Source organism: Notechis scutatus, chromosome 1 (genome assembly GCF_049901735.1).
Source record: "Notechis scutatus isolate UNSWTSFEM ecotype Mainland chromosome 1, rNotScu1.2, whole genome shotgun sequence".
Classification (NCBI taxonomy): Eukaryota; Metazoa; Chordata; class Lepidosauria; order Squamata; family Elapidae; genus Notechis; species Notechis scutatus.
This window is the reverse complement of record NC_142009.1, coordinates 39193855-39221329: the sequence shown is the minus strand read 5'-3', so window position 1 is coordinate 39221329 and position 27475 is coordinate 39193855. Positions and strand designations below refer to the sequence as shown.

Genomic DNA, 27475 nt, shown 5'->3' with positions numbered 1-27475 from the left:
ACATCCCCCCATTCACCCATCTCTGCCCTTTTGGCTACCCTGCACTTTTCTTCCCCTCCCCCCCTTTTTTTTGCAGTCCAAAGCCAGCCCCATATAGACCAAAGGTGTAGCAAAAAGGTGCACTCCAACTCAAGGAGTAGCTGCTTTGCACTCCCCACTCCCCCCCCTTTTTTTTAACTGCATGAAGCCAGGTCCATGCAGCCCAGCAGTTAGGCCAGATATGCCTTGTCAGCAGCAGAAACAAGAAGGTGGAAAAGGTGAGCTGGGGTAGAGTGCAAGGTGGCAGGGAGCCAAAAGGGCCCAGGTGGTGGGAGATAGCTGGGTGGAAGTAGTTGCAGTGTCCTTGCATTCCTAAGTGCATGGATTCTGATCATGTGATCTTAGGGGTGCTGCAACAACAAAACTTTGAACAGTGGCTGAAAGAACTGCCTATACAAAAGTAAATTCACATATGACAATGATTATTGTAAATTCAAGTAAACTTCCCAAGAAGTAAAACCTATCAAATTCAAGACTATTCAATGTTTTACTAAAAGTGGATAATCCTTTTTATTAGAATTCAACACATTTATAATAGTAAAGTATCAGAAAAATCAAATATTTTAAACCTTGATTTGAAGGTCAGTTACAATCTGGAATCTACCCTTTTCACCACCAGATGTTAGTTTCAGTAGGCAAGAAAAACTGATTTCAGGTACTAGATCCATGTCAACATCTTTATTTAAATTTCCTAGTACATTTTTGGAGGAAAACTGTTGTACCAATTTACATTGCAGTGTTTCATGAAAACCTATAACCGTGCAAGTAATAAAGAAATGTGTGCAAATGATTATTCCTGACCTACCTTCAGTCTAATCCTAATTTTACATTTTTCTGGCTTTCAGCTACTAATCATATCAAATTAGAAATTCAAGTATTTTAATTAGAAATTACTGCATTGCTTCTTCACTAAATGAAAAGGATCAAAGAAAATACTTTTAAGGCCTTTAACGAATTGACTTAGCATAAACGCTATGGTGAAAAAAATATTTCCATGTAAGGTATTCTCATTTGAGCTCTTTGTTTTGTGCTGTGATTTACCTGAAGATGCAAAACAGTTTAGAATTCTTAAAAAAAGATTTGTAGCAAAACTGCAAATAAAGTATCTATAGAAGAGTTTTGATTTAAAATTAAGTTTGTCAATTTGTATCTTTCAATTTGGAAATCAATTTATTCTAAGATAGAGAAAAAAAAGTGTATAATTTTGTTGCAATGTAAGTTCAAAACATTTTAAGTTATCAGTACTACACAACTCAGAAATCTATATATTTCATCTAATACATTTCACCCTTAAGTTAGTTTATCACTTATCAAGGCTTCTTCAGAATAAACTTAGATTTTTATCCTGGCTATTGCAAATGGCATGTCTCAGTATAGTATTTAATGTGATTTTTATGAGCAGAAGTTTTATCTTCATATCAATCTGGCTTTGTAAGCAGCACCTCACAAAATTTAGATATATTCTTACTAGAAAATTACTACAGATTTACTAAGCAGAATGTTAAGTGAAATGACATAGTTGGCATTTGCAAGTGAAGAAACCAACTACAGAAAAACATGTATTTATCCTTTTTATCAATCATTAGGCTCAGACTGCATGTGACAGGCATAATTAACTTTAAAACACATAGATATTGCCAATTTATGATGAACTTGAGCCTCTGAAGTATTCTTCATAGAACATGTTTCAGTAAAAAGATAAAGGGAAGTTGTTACATAGTTTATCTGGAAGAACAAGTGACAGAGTAGTTTTTAACATATATCAAGTAACTTCCAATCCAAATTAAGAGGATTACATCAGGCTTCAAATACAATGTTACAAAGCAATTTTTTAAAAAAATCCCAGCTTTCATAATGAAGCATATAAAAAGAGATCTTTCCAGGAGTGGGATGCTACTGGTTCAGCCCAGTTCTATAGAACTGGTAGCTCTGAAGAGCAGCTGACACCAAACCGGTTCACTGTTTGGCCCACCCACCCGCCTGGGCTCTAGGCTGTCCTTTATCCTATGCTTTTACCTCCTCAGCTGCTTTGCGCAGCACAACTGAGTGCCGTTCGTCAGCTGGAGAAGGTAAATGCTCGCCGGAGCCGGTAGCGCGCATGTGCATTTGGCACGCGTTTGGCGCGTGTTTGTCATACATGCGTGCATTCCCCGAACCGGTTGTTATGCCAGTAGGATCCCACCCCTGGATCTATCAGTATACATCCTAGAACTACAATTAGATGGACTTTTTGCTTGTTTTTTAAGCATATTACAAATATTTGTTTCTATCTTGTGGAGACATTAATTTCAACCCTGTAAGTTTTCCTATTGCTAGCTATCTCCCTGAATCAGAGATTTTCCTTATATCTCACAAAAATGTACAAAAATGACAGACAGAAGGTATACTCAAAACCTCTGAAAACAGTTTTTCTCAATATACCACAATGCTACTATATGGAGTAGATTCTTTAGACCAGGAGTCTTCAAACTTGACACCTTTAAGACTTGTGTACTTCAACTCCCAGAATTTCTCCTCCAGTCATGTTAGCTCAGGAATTCTGGAAGTTGAAGTCCATAAGTCTTAAAGCTGTCAAGTTTGAAGACCCTTGCTTTAGACTTCAAAAGTGGCTTCAGGATAGAAAGCTATCTGAAGCCTTAATGTCAGCTTCTTCAGATCAGATGATGATATTTTCACCCTACAGTCACCAATGTTTGCAATCACACAATGGACTTTAGCATACTTTACCCAACAGCCTGATGTTCAATGAACCTAATAGGGTTTACAGCCAATGGCAAACACCCCTATGACTGATGTTACCAGATAAGAATAGCACTTTACCTGGATACTGTCAATAACGATATTTTGCTGCTTACTACTGAATGTCTACCCTAAAGTTTTATTGGTGAATGCAGTCCAGTAGCCATAAATCTTCAAGCATCAAAAATCTTCTTTACTTCCACTAAGTGGAGGAGAGTTTGATCTGACAGGGGTTTTGTTTGTTTCCACAAAAACAGACTCAAAAGCAGCCTCTTGCTCCTCCAAAGCACAAGCAGATGTGCTTTCTTGACCCAGAGAGGTATTGTTAATTGAGGATTGATGCTCTGCAATCTTCTCTATCTCTAAGGTTTTTTTCCCTTTTCTTTTACCAAGTACTCGGACATAATTAGCTGGTATGAGTCCTGTTGTTTGACCATCACGGCTGGCTAAAAGCCAGCCACGTATCTTGGGTTGTCGTTCTGATAAGAAAAACAAAACACATGCAATTACCAGAAAATTCTTATGTAATGACAGTGAACTAATAAAAGTGTATTAGAGAACTTAAGATGGTTAAATTAGATTTATATAAATCTCCTAAGCTTTTCAAATTACAATGAAAACCTATTTGAAGAAATATTTAGAATGTTTATGGTTAGCAATAGTTAAATTAGCCAAAATTAATGTTTAAACCAAATTATAGGACAGTCAAGACATTTTTTAAAGGGACTCACATATCTCAACAACCAAATTTCTATTAGGAGTAGAGGTTCTTTAGTCAAACCCTAACCCATTTTAAAGGGTTAGCATAGAAACTGGCAATCTGTGCAGAACTTCCAGAGCACTGCAACTTACAAGAATCCCTGTAACTTATACCAGTTATCATATTTAACACAGATTATCATTTTTGAACACATTTCAAGGGTAGTACAGATAGTCCTTACATCAATTCATTTAGTGACTGTTCAAAGTTACAATGAGATTGAAAAAAGTGACGTGACCATTTTTCACATTTATGACCATTGGAGCATTCCCATGGTCACATAATCAAAATTCAGATGCTTGGGAACCGATTCATACTTATGACCATTGCAGTATCCCAAGGTCATGTGATCCTCTTCTGTGATCTTCTGACAAGCAAAGTCAATAGGAAGCCAGATTCACTTAACAACCGTGCTCCTAACTTAACAATGTCAGCGATTCACTTAACATCTGTGGCAAGAAAGGTCACGAAATGTTTCACTTAACAACATAAATGTTGGGCTCAACTGTGGTCATACGTCGAGGATTACCTGTATATTGTCAAAGTCAAAATGGGATATAATCAAGGTGAACAACAGTCAACCGACTATAGAGACTATAGCTGGTAAATCATGTCTACCAGGCACAACTGCATGGAACTATGACTTGCCACTTTTGCCATCTACAAATCCAACAGCAGAAGGTCAGGGTGTACTCCCAATAAACTTGTTCTTTGGAGGGCAGTGCAAAGCTGAACTTAATCCCAGTTTCCTGTCCTGTTCATCCATAGTACTTCTATCTTCCAGGTTTCTCTCCCTTGGTGAATTATGACTGAATTTATACAATACTGAATGGATATTTCATAGAGCTTAAAGAATGATGTGACTCCTGGATTATATCATCTTGTATCATATCAGCTTGTATCATCTTGAGGTTACATGCTATGGCTAGCTTCACACAACATGCTCAACCCCACAGCCAAATTAAAAAAAGCAGAGTTCTGAGTTCACAGAAACATTAAATCTTTAATTACCCAACATTATTTTAACCTAATCTCACTTGTTACACAAACCAAGCCTCTTACACAAGAGTAAGCCTCTTTACCTATTCATAGGTAATGATTACTGCTTATAAAATCTTTCATGGTTATTTGCAGGACCACATTTTCTCAACTACTGTTTCTGCCTGGCTCAACAGACCTGGGGGGGGCGGTGCGGGGGATAGTTAGGGGGGAGCTCGCTGGGATCCATCCATTAAGTAGTACTATCTGGCAGGGACCAGGCTGTGGGTCTTCAGTCTTCTATATTGCAGCCTGTTCTCTGGAATATCATACTCCTTAAAAATCATTTGGCTCTGATCTTGCTAACATTTCATAAATTGCTGAGGACATGGATATCTCTCAGGTGTCGTTTGTTTTGTTATTATTTATTCTTTCATTCTGTTAGTTTTTAATCTTGTGTTGGTTGGCCAGAGTTGCAAGATGGGTCACTATATAAGTATACAATAACAAATAAACTGATATTAAACTGTTTAACGTGAACATTGTAAGCCACCCAGAATTACCTCATGGTGAGATAAGGTAACAAACAAATAAAATAAAATAAATAAATGCAAAGGCATCCTTAGCTACCCTTTTAGACAAGTTTATCTGTGAATATTCCACTGAAACTATGGGATTTAGTTCTAAATAAACCTGGATGGCAATCAAATATTAATATAAGAATAATATAAACTAGTAGATCTGTGGGTTGTAATTGAAGGAGCACAGAATGAGTGGACTGGAAGAGATCTTAGGAAATTAATGAGGCCCAAATATATATAGCTAATCCTCAATTTATGAGCATAATTAAGACTGGAATTACAGTCATAAATTGTGGGTTACCAGTTGACTGCACTCAATTTTACTTTTATGCCACATGACAATTATTAAGCAAACCCAATGTACCTTATGAGTGTTTTTGCTGAAAATCCAAATGCCAAAAATATGACCGCATGGCCATCACCCACTCATCATAACTTTGAAACGGGGTCTTAAATAGTTCTGAGGAAGTCCACTGTAATTTTGAATGGTTGCTAAGTTACTGGTCATAAGTCAAGGACTACCTGTATAACTTCAAGCCTCCAATATACTGGCTAAGTCAGTCAACAAATCTTAATAGTGCAAATCCAGAAATTTCTATGAAAATATGTGAACAAAGACCTTCTTTATCGATGAATATTTGCAAGGAGGTGCCTCTACATCTATGAGATCAAATAAAGTTTCCTTCTGATTTCTTATTAACCGTTCAATTGACCCACAAAATAAATATCTTTTCTGTTTTGATTTCTATACACTGCTCAGAAATTTGAGAATGTTGGACAATTTTAAAACAAATTTATCTCACCTTTGGGTGCCAATTTTAACATTTCACCTGCACGGAAAGAAATTTCTTCTTCTGAAATAGCATTGAAGTCATATTCTGCTCTCCCAACAACATGATCATCCTCTCCACTGGCCCAGTCACTGGAAACTGTTTTACAGAACAAAATTAGAAATGTAAAATCTGCACAATGCATGGCTAATGTTGACAGTATATATATTAAAAGAAAACAAAACTCCATTTTTTCCCCAAAGTTGTCCAAACAAGTAATATAGAAATCTGGCTTCAAATTCCTCTGTGAAAAACTGAATGTAGATTAAATAAATAAACAGATTAAAGTTTAATATGCATGGAGTTATGCCTATTAAACTTAGTATATTTTTAATTTCTTGCAAAATCTATACAAATCTATTAAAATAGTTCAGATCTTCAGTATTCCTGATCTTGATCACCTATTTTTAAATCTTGGAAGCAGCTACATTTACAGCAAATCAATTTGACTTTTGAAAAACTTTTGCAGAAGGCAAAAAAACAAACACTTGAGGTCTAGGTTATTCATAGTTATACACTATCTTATGCCAGGTCCTATGAATAAATTTTTAAAAATTAATTTATTTTGGCCTTTCCCTGTCATTTTCTGTTATTTGGGGAAATGTTTTTAATCCCTCCCAGTTTGTATTTTACTTGATTTGATAGCTTCTTTAAAATGCTTTGTGATTCCTAAACTGTGAAGTTGTAAATAATTATTTTAATAAATGAAGAAACCACATATCCCAGCAATATTGAGGTAATTCACAATGACTGAATCTCTTTTACCTATGTTCTTTCTTCCATGACATCAAGATTCTACTATTCATAAATGCATGAATTGGTTCCTACACACACATACACACACACACACTCACACACAGAGGTAGTCCTCAACTTATGACCATAATTGGGCCCAAAATTTATCTGGTTAAGTGAGTTTTGCCCCATTTTACAATTTCTCTTGCCACAGTTAACTGAATCATTGCAATTGTTAAGTTAATAACTGGTTGTTAAGTGAATTTGGGTTCCCCATTGACTTTGCTTGTCAGAAGGTTGCAAAAGGGGATCGATCACACAACCCCCGGGACATTGGAACCGTCATGAGATTAAGTTGCCAAATGTTTAAATTTTGATCATGTGAACATGGGATGCAGCAACAGTCATAAGTGGGAAAAATGGTCATAAGTATGAACTGTTGTATATATGTATATGTGTATGCATATATATTCAAGAATTAAACCCTATTAAAATTGTGTGAGAGATAATTTTTAATAGTGTTTAATTATTCTTGCATCCTTAAAAACATTTCTAACTTTAAAAACTGTAAATTCTAAAATTTTAACTCTAACATTTTATTTTTTTAATTTGTAAAAATTTTGTAAAAATATTAAATGTTAAATTAAACTGAGCCCCTCTATGAGGGAGATGAGTGATTAAGGTTGATGTATGTATGTATGGTATTCATACATATGAATTCATACATACAAAACTTAAGAAAACATATATATATATATACGTATTATACACACAGACACACACACCACCCAGAGCCCTTCTTTGAGGGAGATGGGTGGTTTAGAAATGTAAAATGTAAATAAATAAAATTAAAATAATCATACTTCTCATTAAAAGCTGTCTTCATACTGATTCAGTTTTCTAATTTAAACAAGATTTGAAGCAGTTTGCAAACCCTGCTCATTCTTAATGTTCCACAGCTTAAATAGGAGAGGATAGAAGACAATGCTTCTATTTCAAACCAAATAGACATCTTCTTTACCTGTTTCATCATCACTGTAGGTGGACAGTAGCTTCCATATAAGGTAGGGACCGCCTAAAACCACGGCAAAGAATAGGAAGATGGGCCAGGATTTTGCAGAGTTAGCTGCCTTATCTTCTGGACGAATGCAGGCCACAGTTCCTTTGCTTTCTGCCCACAAATCATCATTCTCTGAGCTCCTTCTCATACCCAGTAATCTCTGCAGCCATCTGTAGAAATATCTTATAGTTCTGACTAATGCAAAGGCTGAAAACACCTTGGTAAAATGTATTTTGAGCCTGGAAAAGTGATTGGCAACATCCAATACAGCTCGGAAACTGTTATAGACAGCTGAAAATGTAGCATCCATCATCATGCTAACAGAGGCAAAGGCATGGACTATGCTTTCAATGGACTGAAATGCACCCCGGCTGCTTTCCTCAGCTTGCTGAACAAATCGACTGGTGGGAATATCATCCATTCGAAAACGACTGTATCCCAAGCCACCATATCCACAATTATATGGGCTGTAATTTCCATAAAAAGAATTCCCGTATGTGCCATAGCCTGAAGAAAAAGAGCTGCCGTATGCAGGTCTGAAGGTGTTCAGAGCAGTGCTCCCAGTCTGTTGTGAAGGCCTTGGCAGAATAGGAGGTGGAATACGAGTGAGTGTGGGCTGTCCAGGTCTAGTCACTTGACTGACTCCTACATCAGCAGATCTAAAATTCAGAAGTCTTCTGTTAATATGTAGGATAATTCTTAAAAGTAAACATAATTCAAATCCACTCTGTATGTTTATAAATTCATGCTAACTATGCCTCATACCATTTTTAATTGCTCCTATCCAGTTAGAGGATTTAAAATTACTTTTACAAAGATTTTCAGATGCACTCAATATAAACATTGATGATTTCAAGTTCAAATATTAAGCAGTTTTTCTGCAGATGTAAAACAGAGAGAAAAAGACAAAATAAAGGAAGGCAGGAGGAGACGGAGGCTATGAAATATAAGCATTGTCATGTCTTGCTCACTTTAGTATAAGCAGAAACTATTTAACAATTCCAAACAACATGAATAGGGATTCTCAATCCAACTTTGCAGCCAATTGCCACTCATATTTCATTACTCCATGCCAACAGGCGTTTTGTGCGATCTCCACTAGCACAGGCAGGCAGTGCTACGTATTGTGACTATTGTATCTCATTTCAAGGTGGCATCTCTGCTCCAATTGGCAAATATGTACCATGGCAGACTCCCCTCTCCTCTGGTTAACTGTCACATGTCCTTGTGCTGGTGAAAAAGGGGACTTTTCTTTTTTAACTGACTCCATTATTGAATCAATGAATGTTCCTTTTTGTTCTTAGTCAGTTACTTTGAATCAGTATACTGGGGTAGTAGTAAAACAGTGGACCTTGTTTTCCTTCTAAATTGGTTCTATGAAAATAATCTAAAAACAGGGAAATGACAGAATGACAGGATGGTGATGAAGGCTAGTAGAGGGAAAAGGAAGGTTGCAAGAATGAGAAAGGGTAGGAGGTGGAAAATCATAGGTGTCTGTATGAAGGAATGCATTTTTATGGGACAGTCAGCAAAGAAACAAGCAAGCAAGCATGAAGGCAGATATGATCAAGTTGGAATAACAGAAGCTTGGTGGGATGAAACCCATGATTGGAACATACTGGTAGAAGGATACAAACTGTTCAAAAAAACCAGACCCCATAAAAGAGGAGGTGGAGTTGCACTGTATGTCAAGGACCACTATATTGCTACAGAAATGCATGAAACAAAGATGAACACCATGTAGAATGCATATGGGTCAATATAAAAGAAAAAAGAGTGACATGGCCATAGGTGTATATTATAGGCCACCCAATCAAGCAGAAAAAATAGATGTTGAATTCTTACAAACAGAGAAGAAGTGATAGAGGGAGTTGAAACTGCAGGAACCTTGGATGAGAGTGACCATGTCATACTAGAATTCAACATAACACAAACACAAGCAATATAACATAATGCCACCGGAGTCTTGGATTTTAAAAGAGCTGATTTTAATAAACTCAGAGAGAACTTGGGAAAGATTCCATGGATGAAAATCCTAAAGGGGAAAACAACTCAAGAATCTTGGGAAACTCTGAAAAGTACGATCATAGAAGCCCAGACCAGCACAATACCACTGAAAAAGAAAAATAAGAAATCCAAGAAGAAACCAGCATGGTTGCACAAAGATCTCTCTGGCAAATTGAAAGAAAAAAAGGACAAGTACAAAAAAATGGAAAGAGGAACGAACATACAACTAAGGCAGAATATCAGCAGATAGCCAGAATCTGTAAAGACGAAGTCAGGAAAGGCTCAGAATGAACAAAAACTTGCAACAAAAGTAAAAGATAACAAAAAAAGTTTCTTCCAACATATAAATAACAGGAAAAAAAATCAAGGAAACAGTTGGTCCACTAAAAAGAGAAGATGGCAAGGAAGTATCAGGCAACAGAGAGAAAGCAGAATTGCTTAACTCATTCTTTGCATCGGTCTTCACGCAAAAGAAACTATAGCTCAACCCATCAAAAATGTAACTGCAAAAGACCAGGAATAAAAGTTAAACTCATTCTTCAACATAGTGGCTAAATTAGACGACCAGTGAAATACTGTGGACATAATATATTTAGATTTCAGCAAGGCATTCTACAGAGTAGACCACAACCTATTTCTTGGTAAGCTAGAAAAAACTGGAATAGATAGCACCACCACCAGATGGACTCGCAACTGGTTGACAAACTGTACTCAACGAGTAATCCTTAATGGGTCTAAGTCTACATAGAGGGAAGTAAGCAGTGGGGTGCCACAAGGTTCTGTCTTAGGCCCAGTACTCTTCAATATTAACAACTTAGAAGAGGGAATAGAAGGGGAACTTACCAAATTTGCAGATGATACTGAGCTGGCAGGAATAGCTAACACCCAAGAAGATAGGCTCAAGATCCAGATGGAACTTGACAGACTAGAACACTGGGCCGTATCTAAGAAAATGAAATTCAATGTAGACAAAAAAAAAGTCCTACACTTAGGCAAGAAAAACCAAAAGTACACATATAGACTGGGTGAAACCAGGCTCAACAGCAGTAACTGCGAGAGGGATCTTGGAGTCTTAGTGGACAACCAGCTAAATATGAGCCAGTAGTGTGCAGCAGCAGCCAAAAAAGCTAATGCAATCCTAAATTGTATTAACAGAGGGATACAATCAAGATCAAGGGAAGTACTAATACCACTCTATAAAGCCTTAGTAAGACCACACCTGGAGTACTGCATCCAGTTTTGGTTACCACATTATAAAAAAGATGTTGAGACTCTACAAAAAGTACAGAGAAGAGCAACCAGGATGATTAGGGGATTGGAGACTAAAACATATGAAGAACGATTACAGGAACTGGGCATGGCTAGTCTAGTGAAGGGAAAGACCAGGTGAGACATGATAGAGGTCTTCCAATATTTGAAGGGCTGCAATAGAGAGGAGGGTGTCAAGCTATTTTCTAAAGTGCCTGTAGGCCAGACAAGGAATAATGGATGGAAACTGAACAAGGAGAGATTTAACCTGGAAATAAGGAGAAACTTTCTAACAGTGAGAACAATCAACCAGTGGAACAGCTTGCCCTCGGAAGTTGTGGGAGCATCATCACTTGAGACTTTCAAGAAGAAATTGGACTGCCATTTGTCAGAAATGGTGTAGGGTCTCCCACTTGGGCTGGACTAGATGACCTACAAGGTCCCTTCCAATTCTGATTACCTGTTATATGTTAAGCCCCCAACTACTCTGACCATTGGCATGGAATGAATTGCTCCTACTTTTCTCCAAGTGTGAATGTGCCTCCCACTTCCTCTAGAACCAGCAACCACGTTTTTATTTATTGAATCTCTCCTAAGAAGCCTTGCAAAGCAGTGTTGGGAGAAAGGAAAGGATTGGATCAGATGACCTCTTCTAAGATCTTTTTCAAGTATATTGCTATGATTCTATGACAGGGGTGTCAAACTCAAGGCTCGAGGGTCAGATCCGGCCCGCAGGATGCTTAGATCTGGCCCGCGGGGCTGCCCTGGAAACAGTGAAGGACTGGCCTGCGGTGCCTGCCAGTGAAAATGGAGCTTGGAAGGGTTGCAGGAAGCTATCACAGCCAAAAATGGAGCATGCAAGGACCACGGGAGGCCCTCCCAAGCTCCGTTTTCACTGGCAGAGGATTGCAGGAGACTATCGCAGAGGTTGGGAGCCTGTTTTCACTGTCAGAGTGTTTGGGCCACCACATGCGCCCACAACAGGGGTGACGTTGAGCTGGCCACCCCCATCCTGGCCATGCCCAACCTAGACCCCCAAGGTCAAACACAGCCCTGGTGCGGCCCTCAATGAAATCGAATTTGACACCCCTGTTCTATGATCACTATATATTGTTTGCTCATACATATGGAAACCATACATATTCACCTGCTCACAGAAATGAAAGTAACTAACCCTTGTTTTCCTAGCATAGGAGGAAGGGTAAAGAAATAGGGGCCATGGTAATCACCATCAGAGAGAAATCCGGCAAGCATCATTTCCAAAGCTAGAAATCTGGGTAGTGATTTCTTAGGCTGCTTCATTTGCAGCTTTATAGGAAGAGAGAGAAGTAGTTTAAAGCTGCTGTGCAGAATTATCCCCACAGGCAATTAGATATTCACATTTCTAGATAAGCGTAGAAATATGCAAAATAAAAACCATGACCCATTTATAAGATCAGACTTTTTAAAAATAAACATAAGAAAATAAAATAAACATATTCTGTTCATTCACTGCAACCCAATTTCTATGAGGAAAACTTTGGAACCTCATTCCTCCCAAGTTTACATGTGTTTTAACCCTGTTGGCTTTCTGCAAAACCCCTAAGAATTCACTTTTCTCCCTCGAGCCGCTCGGAGCATCCAGACTGTGGGATGTGCTTCTGAGTCCTCTTCTTTCAGGCTGAGCTTTAGACGAGGAAACGCTCCGCCCCTCCCACGTGGCATCGCGCAGCGTCTCCCCAGTCTTTTGCTCAGCCTCGAAGAATCAGGCTGCGTTTCAAAGAGCTCCTTGGCTGTTTCATTGAATCCTCCGTCCTAATAAGGTTTGCTTCCTTCCTCCTCCTGCGCAAAGGGTCAGGACTCAAGGGAAATTTCTTCCCTGTCCTCAGGGCGGTTGCGGGCTCGCAGCGCCTTCAGCGCGACGCCCCCACCCTTATCAGATCGTGTCGCTGCCTGCGCGTTGCCTGTGGCACGCGCTCCTCCGCTGGATTCCCCCCCACCCTAAACGCCAACCGGGAGGGCTATCGCCCCTAAGGCTTTAGGAGCGCCGAGCTGACCGGCCAAGCCTTCCTTTTCTTTCCGTCCCGAAGGCGCCCAGGCAGTTCAGCTCGCGGACGCCATTTTGGCTCCACCTCGTGGCCGGGCGCTGAAAGTTTCTTTTTATTTAATATTCAGCTGCGGTGAATTAAATCTCCAGGCCTAGGGTTAAAGCCTAGCTGCCCATTGAACTGCCTGGCTAGTCTTGGTTAGTGCTTGTTGGCCTCCCGCAGCCCTTTTCGGGCGAAGTTGCAGCCTCCCCCTCCGGTTTTTTTCTTCTGTTGTCTGGAGGCTGGCTGCCAGAGGCCTCCTATTCAACTCTAGGCCTCAGGCGTTATTCGACTGATTCGGCACTGAGAGATATACATCCAAGGAAATAACTATAATAGAATTTATATTTGATCCAAATACAAAAGGAATAATAACAAAAAAGAAATAATTTTTTTGGTACAGCAATTTTTCTCTTAAGATATTGGATATATCGGAGTACCTGTATATTCAGCTGATATAAAGAATATAAAAAGCACTACAGAAAGGAACAAAACAGGATTACATAGCTAAATATATATATATATATATTTCTGTTATCTCTGTACAAGTAAAATTCCAAAAGGGGGAGCGGGCCAGCCTCATCCTCACCCGGCCTTATCCAGGCCTGATCTGGGCGAGCCAACCGCCCTTATTAATCTCTATTGTTCAATATGGCAGACGACAATTCCTCTAAACGTCCTTCATTGAAGGCCAAGGCAAAGTCCCACTATTTGCGCAAGCAGGACAAGGAACCTAAGGGCTCTAGAAAGGACAAGGAACCTTCCAAGGCCTCTCAACGTGACGCCTTAAGGCGCCACAAGGCGTTAGAAAAAGAGTTCGACAGGCGTTCAAGGGAGTCCCGCTCTGAACCGTCTCTACCTCCTCCTCCACCCCCTACCTCTATTCAACCTCTCCCCCCAGGCCTTTCTTCCCTACCTAGGCGCAGTTCGCCCCAGGGTCTCCCGACCCCCGGTCCTACGATGAGTCTGACACCCGAAGCCACTTTTACACCCACGGCTGCTGGTCTGCGCCAGGACGAACCTTCTACATCTGAGGTGCCACCTCACATCAGGGCTTGGATGGAATCAGCCATCCGCCAGAGTGTTATAGAGGAACTACAGCACATGTCCAGATCAGGCTTCTCTCCTCGAGTCTCCGAGCACGACTCCTTGTCTATCAGATCCCTTCCACAACCGGTCCCCCGGTTGCTCAGGTACTCTCTCAGAGGGACAGCCCTCCTCCGGTTGGGGCCCAGGTTGAGGAGGAAGGGGACTTTAGGGATTTCGAGGAGGAGGATTCCCAGATGGGATCCTCCCGCTACAGTGAACCTCCCTTAGAGACTGACATCATGGAGGGGGAGATGTCCGAGGACGAGGGCACTTCGACTGACCAACCCTCCTTTGGGGGGCTCTTCAAACCACACATGTTCAAGTCCCTCCTTCTTAAGGCCAAGAATGTCTCGGGCCTTCTTTCCCAGGCCCCTGCTGACCTCCCCCCCCATCCCAGAGGGCCCAGAAGATTCCATTTTCACCCAACCAGTGGTTGAAGCTGAGGTCATCCCTTCCCCCCCATATTCGTAGATCTGGTAGCGAAGCAACTATCCTCCACAGGGACCCCTCCCACACCCTCTAGCCAAGACAAGAGGTTCTTTAATCTCGATTCGGCACTGTCCAGCCTCCTGAACATTCCAGAGGTCGATGACCCTATTGTGGGTCTAGCTTCCTCCTCTACACCTAGTGAGGCCCTAGAGGCCTTGAAACCTGAGGATAAGCGGGTGGAGCTGGCCCTGTGCAGGGCCCACCTATCCGACGCCTGGGCCATTAAGTCAGCTACCGCCGCCTCTTTTTCACTAGGTCCTCTATCCGCTGGCTACGTCCAGCTCAGGGAACACGTCCCTGCTTCCAACCTGAGGGCGCACCAGGACATTGGAAGCTAGTGGCTGCAGCCGAGTTCTCGGCTGACGCCACTTACCAGTCGGTGAAATTCTCTTCCAGGGCCATCACGTCCCACGTCACGGCTCGCCGCCTGCTATGGCTCAAACACTGGCAGGCGGACGTAAAGAATAAGGTCAAGCTGGCCACTGCCCCTATTACAGGAGACAAACTGTTTGGCCCGGCCCTCGAACCCCTGCTGGTCGAGGGTCGCAGCAAGAGGAAGTACTTGCCTTCCCTTCTTCGAAGATCGGAGACCAGGGGCTCTCAGCCCTTCGGAGGAGCTTTCCCGCCCTTTCTACCAACCCCCTTCCCGCCCAGATTCCCCGACCCCTTCCTTCCGATCCCAGGATCGCACGGACTCAGGCGACAGGACCAGGCGAGGGGTGGTTATAAGAGACCCTTTCGGGTACGGGAGGAAGGCCCTACCGCAGAAGGTAGAGCCTCCTTCTCCCTCCCCATTGGTGGCCGCCTCCGCCACTTCGCCGCCCAATGGGACAAATCCACTTCCGATGCATGGGTTAGAGACACAATAAGGTTTGGTCTCGCCCCGAGTTCAAATCCACTCCCCTGATCGCTTTCTTCCCATCCCCTCCTCAGGGGATCCCACCAAACGTGCATTAATGGAGGCAGCCATCCATCACCTGCTTGATATTCAGGCCATTCAACCTGTCCCTCCGGCTCAGAGAGGAAAGGGATTTTACTCCCATCTCTTTGTCGTGCCCAAACATTCTGGGGGCTGGAGAGCCATCCTAGACCTGAAACGGCTCAACCGTCACCTTATCCAGCGCAAATTCAAAATGCACACCTTGCAATCCATTCTCCTAGGCACCAGGCGGGGAGACTGGCTGTCCTCCATAGATCTCTCTGAGGCATACCTTCATATTCCTATCAGGCCCTCTCATCACAAATTCCTTAGGTTCTGTTATAATGGCCTTCACTATCAATACGTGGCCCTACCCTTTGGGCTGGCCTCGGCCCCCAGGACCTTCACCAAGGTCCTGGCGGCCCTGGCGGCCCACCTCAGGAGCATTCCTGTCCGCCTCCACTGCTACTTGGACGATATCCTTATCCTGTCCCCGTCCAAGTCCCAGGCAGTCAGGGATACCAGGGTCACCCTTTCCGCCCTACGGGCACACGGGTTTCTAGTCAATTGGCAAAAGAGCCAACTTACCCCTTCCACCCGAATCAACCACCTGGGTGCCATAATTGATTCGGTCTCAGAGAGAGTTTTTCTCCCCAGAGAGGTTTCTTAGCATTCAAACCCTGGTCAAACAAATTAGACGTTCTAGGAGGGTGGCCTTGCTTGACCTCTCTAGATTGTTGGGAAAAATGGTGTCATGCATCTCTATTATTCCCTGGGCCCGCTTACACAGCAGGCCCCTCCAGTGGTTCCTGCTCCCGCTCCAAAGATCCGGAAGAAGCAACTCAAGATCAGAGTCAAGGTCCCTCCAAAGGTCCTCACGCTCTTCTCTGGTGGACCAATCCCGCCATCAACAGAGGCCACCTCTTTGCGGAGCCTCAAAGACTCACCATCACTACCGACGCAAGTCTATCCGGTTGGGGCGCTCATCTCAACTCACTCTCGGCGCAAGGCAAATGGTCGCCGACCGAACAAAGATGCAGCATCAACTGGCTAGAGCTCCATGCCGTCCATCTGGCTCTGCGCTGCTTCCCCAGATCCGCAGTCGCCATGTTCTCGCTTCTCACAGACAACGCCACGGCCAAGGCCCATATCAACAGGCAAGGGGGCACCCAGTCAATTCAACTGATGAGGGAAGCCGAGCGCCTTTGCCGCTGGGCAGAGGCCAACCTCCTATCACTAAAAGCCGAACACATCTCCGGGATAGACAATACCCAGGCGGACTGGCTGAGCAGGGCCACGGTGGACCAAGCAGAATGGCGACTTCATCCATCCCTGTTCGAGGAAGCGTCCAGGATATTCGGCCTTCCAGTGGTGGATCTGTTCGCTTCCCCATCCAACACACAACTTCCACGGTTTTTCTCCCGGTATCCGTCTCACGGGGCGGAGAACCACAATGCTCTGCGCTGCCCATGGCCCCCAGGGCTCCTATATGCCTTCCCTCCGCTCCCGCTAGTGCCCAGAGTCATTCAGAAACTCATTCAGGAGAGGGCAGTCCTTCTCCTGGTGGCTCCCTATTGGCCCAGGCGACCGTGGTTTGCGGACCTCCGCAACCTATCGGTAGCGCCCCCATGGCGGATCCCCGGACAGGGTCTCCCTCTCTCAGGGGCCCCTTCTACATCCGGAGCCTCAATGGCTACAGTTAGCCGTCTGGAAGTTGAGCGGATCCGTCTGACTAGCGAGAACCTATCAAGCCATGTCATCGACACTATTTTGGCCGCCAGGCGACCCTCCACTACACGAATTTATGATGCCACTTGGAAGGGGTTCTGCAAGTGGTGTAGTGGGTCCCAGGTTGACCCTCTCTCTCCCTCCGTGGCTCAGATTCTGGAATTTCTTCAGGAAGGCCTTCGCAAGGGGCTTGCACCTAACACCCTGAGACGACAAGTCTCTGCCCTCTCAACAGTGGTCTCCTGTGATAACTACGGCTCCCTTTCCCATCACCCCCGGGTTAGATCCTTCCTTAGGGGTGCCACCAACCTGTGCCCTCCCACTGTTCACAGGTTTCCCACATGGGACCTCAACAAGGTCCTAGTTTCTCTTACACGTTCTCCGTTTGAGCCTTTGAGGGAGTCATCTCTTCAGTTCCTCACCTTTAAGGTAGTTTTTCTAGTAGCCATCACTTCTGCTCGTCGAGTGTCGGAATTAGCAGCTCTGTCAGTCAGGAGCGATCTATGTGTGTTCCATGCAGACCGGGTCGTCCTGCGGCCTGACCCCACTTTCCTACCCAAAGTTAACTCGCCCTTCCATAGATCTCAGGAACTGGTTCTACCAAATTTTTGCCCTAGACCCTCCGGGAACAGGGAGGTTCTTTTGGCACACCCTAGATGTTAGACGGGCCTTGCGTATATATATATATTAAGCGCACTCAGTCCTTACGAAGGTCGGAATCTCTTTTCCTGTCCTTTCAACCCAAGACACTAGGGCTCAAGGTTTCTCCTTCCACTATCAGCCGCTGGATCAGGGCGACCATCGCCAGGTGTTACCTTTCCCATTCTCTGCCGGCACCGGTGGAATAACTGCCCATTCCACCAGGAGTGCAGCCACTTCGCGGCCTGGGCCACACAAGCCCCCATTGCTGACATTTGTAGGGCAGCCACCTGGGCCTCTCCGTCCCCGTTTATCAGGCATTACAAGATCGATACGTATGCCTCAGCTGAGGCCTCCTTTGGCCGGCGGGTCTTACAGAGGGTTGTCAATGATCCGGAGGGGCCTTCGGGCCAGACGGAGTCCCACCCATAGGACAGCCAAGCTTTGGTATGTCCCACAGTCTGGATGCTCCGAGCGGCTCGAGGGAGAATGGGGCGTTGGTCCTTACCTGATACGCCCCTTCTAGGCGAGCCGCGAGGAGCATCCAGCCCCACCCTAGCATCTCCGTCTGGTGGGGACTCCTGTTTTCAGCCAAGGAGCCAATAGTTGATTAAATAGGATTAATAACTTCTCTTCTCGTTATCGCAAAAAACTGGGGAGACGCTGCGCGATGCCACGTGGGAGGGGCGGAGCGTTTCCTCGTCTAAAGCTCAGCCTGAAAGAAGAGGACTCAGAAGCACATCCCACAGTCTGGATGCTCCTCGCGGCTCGCCTAGAAGGGGCGTATCAGGTAAGGACCAACGCCCCATTCACAGAGGTGTTGGGAGATGATTGGACTCATGATTTGTATGACATTGCTACCCACTGATTTATCCTCAGTGGGCATTTCCTTTTTGTCTTTGTGTTTTTTATCTCTTGCAATTTCTTATGATATATTTTTATCGTGTTAACTAACCAGAGTCACTTTATATGAGATGGGGAGCAATACAAATCTACTAAATTTTGAAAAATCTTAAGAGCAGAACATTAGCACACTGCCTTGCTTCTTTTCTCTCAGTGACCACCATTGAATGGCAAATTGCTTCAGAAGCATTAAAGATGGCAGGATAAATTGCACATATGTTAAAATACATTTTCCCTCTCAAGATCCAAATTAATGAACTAGGCGGTGCTACAGAGAAATTCTGGGTTACAATTGGCAGTAGAACAAATGAAAGCAATATTGTTTCCCCCCCCAAAAAGTTTATTTTTTAATTATTTAAATACATCTTTGCGAGAACAGTGTGGTTCTAGGTGTTTTACATTTTGAATCAATCATATCCATAGTCACAAATACAACTTTCCAACATCACTTCATTATCTATTAGCATTTTTCATCTTTATATTCTCATAAATTACTTTGTGTCAGCCTCTTTATTTTTATTCATTCTCTATCTTCCTTAATCATATATTCTATGTTTACAATTTAATTCATTCATATCATTTCATTAATCATTCAAAATTTCATCTTACAGTTATCGCTTCAAATCTATAACAATATATCTCATTACCTTCTACCAATGGATAACAGGATATTTAATTCATTACAAATATATTAATCAATCTCTAATTTCCTTAATCATGTTTTAGTATGCTCAATGTTTACAATTTCATACCATTCTTGAAGCATTCAAAAATTCCATCTTAATTTATATTGTCCCCTATTAAGTTCCTACAATATTACATTTGCCACAGTTGATTATATATTTTTTCTAAATATTCCCTTCCCTCTAACATCTCATTTTTACACAAGTGTATTTTCTCTTAGCCAATAAATTCAAACTTATAACATTATAAAATCCCACCAGGCTCAAGGCTGACTCAGCCTTCCATCCTTCCGAGGTGGGTAAAATGAGGACCCAGATTGTTGGGGGCAATATGTTGACTCTGTAAACCGCTTTGAGAGGGTTGTAAAGTACTATAAAGCGGTATATAAGACTAAACGCTATTGCTATTGCTATTATTACTTCATTACCTTATATATATGAATAACAACATATATAATTCATTAAAAATATTATCCTACCATATGGTTAAATCTATTCTGTCAGGCTCCACATAACATTTCTTTTCATCTTAACTATTAATCACTTACATCTTACATTAATCACTTCTATCTTACTTGATTAATCTATTATAAATTCTTGTTTTCATCAGTATTACATTAAGATTATTTCTTCTTGTTCTAATTCTTAATCCCAATTCCTCAAAATCTATTATATATATTTTTACTACAAATATAACTCATGTGGAATCTCCCTCCTTTCCATTTCCAACCATTATCTCTAAGTCTTTCTTTTATATTAATTCATCATTTCTTTGCTTGTTGGTCATTTACTATTATCTTTTGGCTTTTTCCCTTAACCCTTCCTCCATTTATCATCATTTTCTTTCCCATACCATTTCATTTATCAGCATTCCAATCTCAATATCCCCCTTATTATATCTATCATTAATTTGTTCAACTTCTTTTTTCTTCTTTTGTATTATTTGTTGTTCCTTTTGTTCCATTTCACTGGTTCCTCTTTCTTCTGGCTTCTCCCCCTTCTTTGTTCTTTCTCCTTCTTCTCCTTCTTCTTCTGCTACCATCACCATTTCTGAATCTTCTTCTATATTCTGTATTTTAGTGCATAAATCCAAATTCCATCCCACATCTCATTCATGGCTCGAATATCCATCTTTATTTCTTTACATATAACACTCATCGTTATATTGCTTATTGCTCCAATTGTCCGGCATCCAGTAAATTGTATTTTATTTGAACCGGTGTCTCCTTTTTGTGTCAATGTCCTCATATCTTTATACCCCAAGGTTAATCAGTCCAAGTCACCAACAGTTCCAGGGGTAGAACCCTCCTGTATCCTTACTTTTTGTTTATGATATATTTCATCTACCGGGGTCTTATTATAATGTCTTTCTTTTATTCCTTTTTTAATTTCTTTTTTTTTATGAAATCATTAGTTTGAAGGGATCTACAGGATTTTTCTTTCATCAACAGGTGGCGCTTTTAGTTCAGTTTTATTGCCACTCTTTTTCCGTTTCTTTATTCAGCTTCACCAATTTTAAAAATCAAATATTTCTCTTTAGAACAATTATTTCCAGCATTCAGATTAATGCATTTCAATACCAAATCCTGCCCGATCGCCAATTCCAAATTAATGTTCTTCCAGATTAATTCCTTTTCAAATTTTAGGTTTTTTTTAAAAAAAAAACTCTTTATATTCCCAAATTCTTCTTCTATCTTCCATCCGCCGCTAACACAATTCTTTATTCTTCTCTGTTATAGTCTTTTGGGGTAAGTACAAATAAAATAAATTCTTCTCACCTTTTTCCAAACACCGTTCCCAATCTCCACTCCAGCGCTGCGCTTAGATGTTCCTCGGCTGTCCCAACTTTGTAGCGGCCATCTTGGCCCGCTCTTCTCTCCACTGTGGCGTAAAGAGCAAGATCGGGGTTTCTACAGGGGAGCTGCATACTCCTCTGGAACCTCACTGGGCACCTGTCAGCTTCGCCGCCACTCCAAGGGGGCTTTCAGCTCGAGCCCACAAACGGCGAGAAGCCAGCGCAGGAACGGAGACCTCCGTTCACTGCTTCTGGTCTCGTCATGACGTCAGCCTGAAGTCCTCAAAAGCAATATTGTTTTTGGTGTCAGCTTTCATCCTCCCAACCAAAAAGATGTCAATTATGCCCTCCAAAAGCAAAGTGAGGATCTTTCAGTGACATATGAAGCTGTAGTGATGAAAAACTTCAATTAATTCAATGCATGTTGGGGGACAATCTCTACTAAGAACAACCAGAAAATTCTTGACTTGTCTTACAGACAACTTTCTCCTTCAAAGGATGGAGTAAGACACATAAATATCATGACTTAATTATTATGAATAGAGAAAACTTAGTTGAAGACATGGAAATAGCAAGAATGTTATAAGCAATGATGATGTAATACTGGAAATTACAACTGGGTATAACATTTTCTTGGACTTCACAACAACATTAATAAAGAGCAATTGCAAGTATCACTCCATTGCAGGAAAAGGTTAATGGAATATCAAAACATTGAGGAAGTAGAAGTGAGGCCCTGATACACAAAAAGAATACAGACAGGTATCCTAAAACTCTTAGTGAAAGTTTGTTTAAGATTAACAAAGGAGGCTAATGATATCACAAAGAGCTTATTTGGACATAGTGATATTAAAAGAAAAAAAAAGAATCAGTATACAAGCCATTCAGTGAAGAAAGAAAAATGTTAAGTTAACAAAGAAAACACATTTAACTTCTATTTGTGGATTTCTGTACATGATTTTTAATTTTGTAAGATACCTGGAGTTACCCTGTATGAGTTGGGTGCCATATAAATGTTTAATAAGCAAACAAATATTGACTCATACTTTTTTCAATATAAATTATGTCTTTAGCAGGAAATTGTGAAGGAGTAAGACTGAAACTTGACACTGATCAAGGGATTCAATGGTCATGAATGAGTGTAGAACTCCAGGACAAGATTAAATGCAGCAAATTATAAAGAGATAAATTTTGAGAACTAGTTAGTTAGTTAGCACTGATTTGTCAAGAACAAATTTCCCCTCATTCTTTTGATCAGGTAGTCTCCTTTTAACAGATTGTGGGAATGCTATATGAATAATATACCTTTATTTTGAAAAAAATTATGATGTAACGTAGGTCATGTTAATTTGCAGGCTAGTTAAGTGTGGGATGAATGGCATTATAGTAGATACATTTTATACTCAGAGAATGACTCATCAGACACTAGTTTGGCATTAAGTTGGGAGGGTAGTGTCAAATTAGATACTATAAATGCTCAGCCTTAGATTTTTCAATTTTCAAATTTTTCATTCATGATTTGCAGAAGTTTTATGCATTTATTAAATTTATACTGTACATTATGTTCTATATCCTTAAGTTGAGGATCTTCAAATTGTGTGGGAAGACCAATGTCTTAAAAGATAGAAATACAAATCCAAAATATTGTTAGGTTGGAGAAATAGGCTAAAAATAACAGAATGACAGTAAGTGTGCTGACTGCTATTGAATCTTCTTGTAAGTCCTGGATTTTGGGGACAGCAGGCTGTGCCTGTGTTGTCTCATCTTGAATATAATGAGCACTAAGGCCTGGCTGATTCTCTTTAAGAAGCTTCTGTTGTTCTCTCTCTCCTACTTTAGTCTTTCCTGGTATTTGCAAAGAAACTCGTCATTAATTAAGGATATTATCACTAATTAATTCAATGATTGTCCCTTTTCTATTTATTTTCGCAGAGAAAAGATGTGAGGCAATCTTTAGGTATACTGAAATATTCATGATTGCTGGTAGAATGCAATGTGGGATAAACTATGTCTGTTTCTCCCTCATGTACTCTCTCCACTAGGAGACAGGACAAAAAAAGGATGCACAAGTTGTATTTTTGTTCCATTAAGATTAATTAACTGAAAGGATGCTTGCAGGAATTTGCTTTAAATTCACCTTAAGGGGAACTTTCCTTCCTGCCACTGGTGTACAGAATAGGAGAAGGGAAGAATACCAATTAATGACAAGTGCTTCTTTCTGCTACTCCTCTATCTGGCTTTTACTCTCACATGAGGCATAAGAAACAATTAAAACAAACAAATTAAAGATAAGGAAGAATGAACTTGAATTTGTTTTAAAAGTAAAAAGAATGGATTAAATATAAGTCATAATGTATTAATTTATAAATTTTGTTCTGGTTTCATTTACTTTTTGAAATATACCAACATAGAACTGAAATACTAATATGATCTTTGGCCCAAGAACATTTTGCACTGCTGCTTTAAAGTATCAGAAATAGATTGTTCATTTTATTTCAAAATTAGTTCCACTGATACTTTAGTCCCAGTAATACTTTCAAATAAATAAGAACTGATTTTTAAAATGATTTTACATAACAAAGGAATTTCAAGTTGAGTAGAGTTGCAGGTTGAGATCAAAGATTAATTGCACAACTGACTTTTCATTTCTACCCTTATATATTACAAAATGTATCTGAAACAAAAAAGAAAACCAGGTTGACACTTCTAAACTGTCCCAAAAATCAAAGTTATTTTTTAAAAAGAGAAAACACCAGAAGGGAACATCTGATTGTAGCTGGACTCAAATATATGTTTAAGACTGAGGGCATCCAAGGAGTGACTGGGTTTCTTTTGGGCAAAACATTGTATACAAATTTCAGCTCCTTAACTAAATGAGAACATGGTTGTGGGTGAACCAATTTGAATAGGTTCTATTCCTATATATATATATATATATGAATGAAATTAAAAATCTGCAACAATTCATTCCTTCACAGAACAGTCCTTAGACAAGGTACTGTCTACATTATGAAATGAATAAAGGAAAATTGTGCATTTATATAATTTTAGACTGCCACAATCATGTGTTTACAATTAATAAAACATTCATTGTATAACAATCAAAAATATTCATAATTGTCTTAAAATTGGAGTACAGTAAAGCATAAGCTATTCAAATATATGTAACCTCTGCACAGTATCTTTACAACAAAATTCTACACATTGATATAAATTTTAAGACTGACAAAACTTAGTTGTCTCCCATATTAGAGTCTGGAAAGAAATGCCACTTATGCAGGTATATTATGCAATCTTAATTATGTAGAGAACATAGGTAGGAAGCAATAAGAACTCTTCTACCACACCTGTTTAATGGAAAAGAAGGGAGAAGTGGAAGGAAAGCAAGTATGTCCTAATAGATGTAAACTAGCACAGTATGCAATCAACAAGCTGTTGCACTTTAAGTAGGAACAATCCCACTAGGAAAACCATTTTCAATTACAATTAAGTTTTCAGAGCAAAATTTAAAACACCCAGAAGTCAGAAAACTTAACTGTACAAAATTTAACCCACCAACTCAGCATTCGTTCAGATATACACTCAACACAATCCTGACAAGCATACGAAGCTGACAAATTCCAAGGTGGAAACACAGAAAGAAAACAAGCATTTACAACGAGGCCAAAAAAATCCTTAGAAATAAACTCAATTGAGGGAGAAAAGAGGAACACATGAATTTATGGGGAAAAGCTATATTTCCCTTGAGTTGGAGGACAATTTGTGTGAAATACAAAGTACAGTAATAAAATTTGAGAGGGTGGTGGTGGTGGTGTAGGTAGACAATTCCTTCTCCAGTCTGCTAGGCTTCCACTTATTGTCCGTCCTAGAAGACGGAGTAAGACAGTTGTCCCTCTTTTGCACCCTCACCTAGCTCGATAACCGAGTGAATCCGGGGCGGAGATTTAGAGATGGGGGGAAGGGGTTCTCCGAAATTTATTTTTTCAACGACCACCACAACTTGTAGCTTTGAACGAAAGCGCTTAAGATTGCGCAGAGTACCTTTCTTTTCCCCCACTAAAAAACCTCCCCTCCACCCTTTCCGCGGATGGTCCCGTTTAAATAGTAACAATTAAGTTCTGAGGTGGAACAGCCCTTTCTTCTTCTAGGCTCCTTCCTCGCCCGCCTTGCACCCGCAGCCACCTCCAAACTTACAGGCGTCGGTTTTCCCACGGCTTGGGAGGAGGCGGTTGATTGGCCGCCATCACCGCGCAGGAGACCCTCGGTCGTGCGCTGCTGCTCCTGCTGCTTTGCAGAGAGCCGAGCTATGGAACTTACGCCAGAACCGCGCCGCCTTCTTCAGCTCGCGCGACAAGAGCGTCGATTGATTATTTCTGGCTGCGATGCGTGCTTCCTATTTATCCACGTCAAAGAGAAGCGTGAAAAGGAGACCTAGCAGCACTTCCGCAAAATCTATCTCTATGTTTTCATTGCACCTTTGCCTTAAGTTTTCTAATTTATTTGAAAACAACATTAAGGCAACACTTGACAATTAACCAGTGGAACAGCTTGCCTTCAGAAACCGTGGGCGCTTCATCACTAGAGGTTTTTAAGAAGAGACTGGACAGCCACTTGTCTGGAATGGTATAGAGTCTCCTGCCAGAGCAGGGGGCTGGACTAGAAGACCTCCAAGGTCCCTTCCAGCTCTATTCTATTCCGTTGATTCATGCAATTATCAATTAAGGCTATCTTTAAATTCTATTTACAAGGCCGTCCGATATACGTCTTTCTTAGGGCTGATAAAGCCCCGTTAAATTTTACTTATTTAACCCTCCACTCGGTCACTTTGTATCTTTTAATTCTGAAACAGCATTGGGAATATTTTTGCAACGTTTAAATAGAGCGGCTAGCATTAGCACTTGCTTCTCCGTTTGGACTATTTTCTTCCTACACCATTAAAAAAAACCCACATTTTTCTTTGCTTGAAAAAGTTTTTTTACATTGTGCATAATTACTTTGATCATTAAGTCTTTAATTAAAAAAACAGCTGTATTCCAGAGGGAAAAATTAAAGTGTTCTCTTTCAACAACTCAAATCTCCTTTCGTTGGTTCGTTCGTTCTTTGCTCTTTCCTCTAAGCCACCTTTTTTCTTTAATCTCGGTATGCTATCACCGTCCTTCATCAAAACGTTGGAAATCCAAAGAAACAGTAAAGATCTTGCATCCTCGCACAGTTGTGCTCCGGAACAATTATTTCCGAGAAAGCGTTTCCTTCCCATCCGGAAGCGAGGAGCAGCCATTGATTAGGGACGTGGGGCGTGGCAGGTAAATAGTTCCCCCTATTCCTCCTATTGGCATGGGCGAAAAGGTAGGCGATCGTTGTCCGTTATGTTCATTTTTTTTTAAAGCCAGCGTAGAAAGGTTAGGTAGACTACTGATTCTTTGATTTCTTGTAGCAAGATAGAGCCAACATTACTTTGTCAATGCTTATTCGGAAGTAAGTCACCGTTTCTGTGGGATTTGTGTGCTCGCTAGAGAGTTGAAGTCCACGAGTCTTAAAGGTGTCAAGTTTGAAGACCCCTGGAATAAAAGATAAATGCATTTGTCCTTTAACATTTATCTTAAGATAAAGCATAGAATAATTCTTAAGCTAAAGTCCTTATCACTCTTAAGTTAGTTTAGTATTTTCTCTTGAGAGAAAAAATGTTTAGAACTGACTGGTATCCAATACCCAGAATTTTGCTTCTAGCACAAAATCGATGGCTGGCTTAAAAATAGATTGTTGACTAGATAAGAGCTGGAGTTGCACATGTATAATTGGAAGATGCAACTGTGCATCTTCCAATTATAACTTGTTATTACCCCCTAAAACTATATGAAATGTAAAAAGCATGAAAACTAAACAAAGTGAAAGATGAAATGAATTGACTACACACTGACACCTAAGACATCAGCAAATTGAAATGAGAGAAGAGAAACCAAAACCAAGATTCAAATTTTCACTTGAGGCACAAATGACTGAGCTCAAATTACCAGGTGTTGGCCCGGAAACCAGCAGACTAAATTGTAGGCTTCTCTTAGGCATAAAAGCTTGCTGGGTGACTTTGGCCAGTGATTCTTAGCCCAATGCATTTCACAGTTCGTTGCAGAGAAAATAGGAATATTTAATTTAGATTAATTAGCTGCCTTGAATTATATATAAAAAGTAG

General features: G+C 40.9%; 2 protein-coding genes across 5 annotated transcripts in view; one reads left to right on the top strand and one right to left on the bottom strand.

Annotated features, from left to right (window-relative positions):
- Positions 1 to 702: 702 nt before the first annotated feature.
- PEX13 (peroxisomal biogenesis factor 13) lies at positions 703 to 25693 on the bottom strand. Its single transcript, XM_026676738.2, has 4 exons — positions 25483 to 25693; positions 7684 to 8381; positions 5901 to 6026; positions 703 to 3257 (listed from the first exon to the last, which is right to left on the bottom strand). Exons 1-4 carry the CDS (start codon positions 25530 to 25532, stop codon positions 2959 to 2961), a joined length of 1173 nt encoding a protein of 390 aa, XP_026532523.1. The 5' UTR covers positions 25533 to 25693; the 3' UTR covers positions 703 to 2958.
- An 824-nt stretch (positions 25694 to 26517) lies between these two features.
- PUS10 (pseudouridine synthase 10) overlaps positions 26518 to 27475 on the top strand; it is a 28381-nt gene continuing 27423 nt past the window's right edge. For 2 of the 4 annotated variants that reach the window (XR_015748808.1, XM_026676735.2), the window contains exon 1: positions 26518 to 26591. The gene's annotated coding sequence lies outside the window, so the exon portion shown is untranslated. Of the gene's footprint in view, positions 26635 to 27475 lie in introns of all 4 variants that reach the window. The other 2 variants (XM_087961282.1, XM_026676734.2) reach the window with 1 other exon arrangement.

Excerpts from the sequence above, each read along its gene's own strand:
- PEX13 (XM_026676738.2), bottom strand. The coding sequence starts at position 25,532 with ATGGCGGCCAATCAACCGCCTCCTCCCAAGCCGTGGGAAAACCGACGC. Across the intron at positions 8,382-25,482 it reads CCGTGGGAAAACCGACGCCT|ATCTGCTGATGTAGGAGTCA; the intron begins GTAAGTTTGGAG and ends TCTGAATTTTAG. Across the intron at positions 3,258-5,900 it reads GTTAAAATTGGCACCCAAAG|AACGACAACCCAAGATACGT; the intron begins GTGAGATAAATT and ends TTTTCTTATCAG.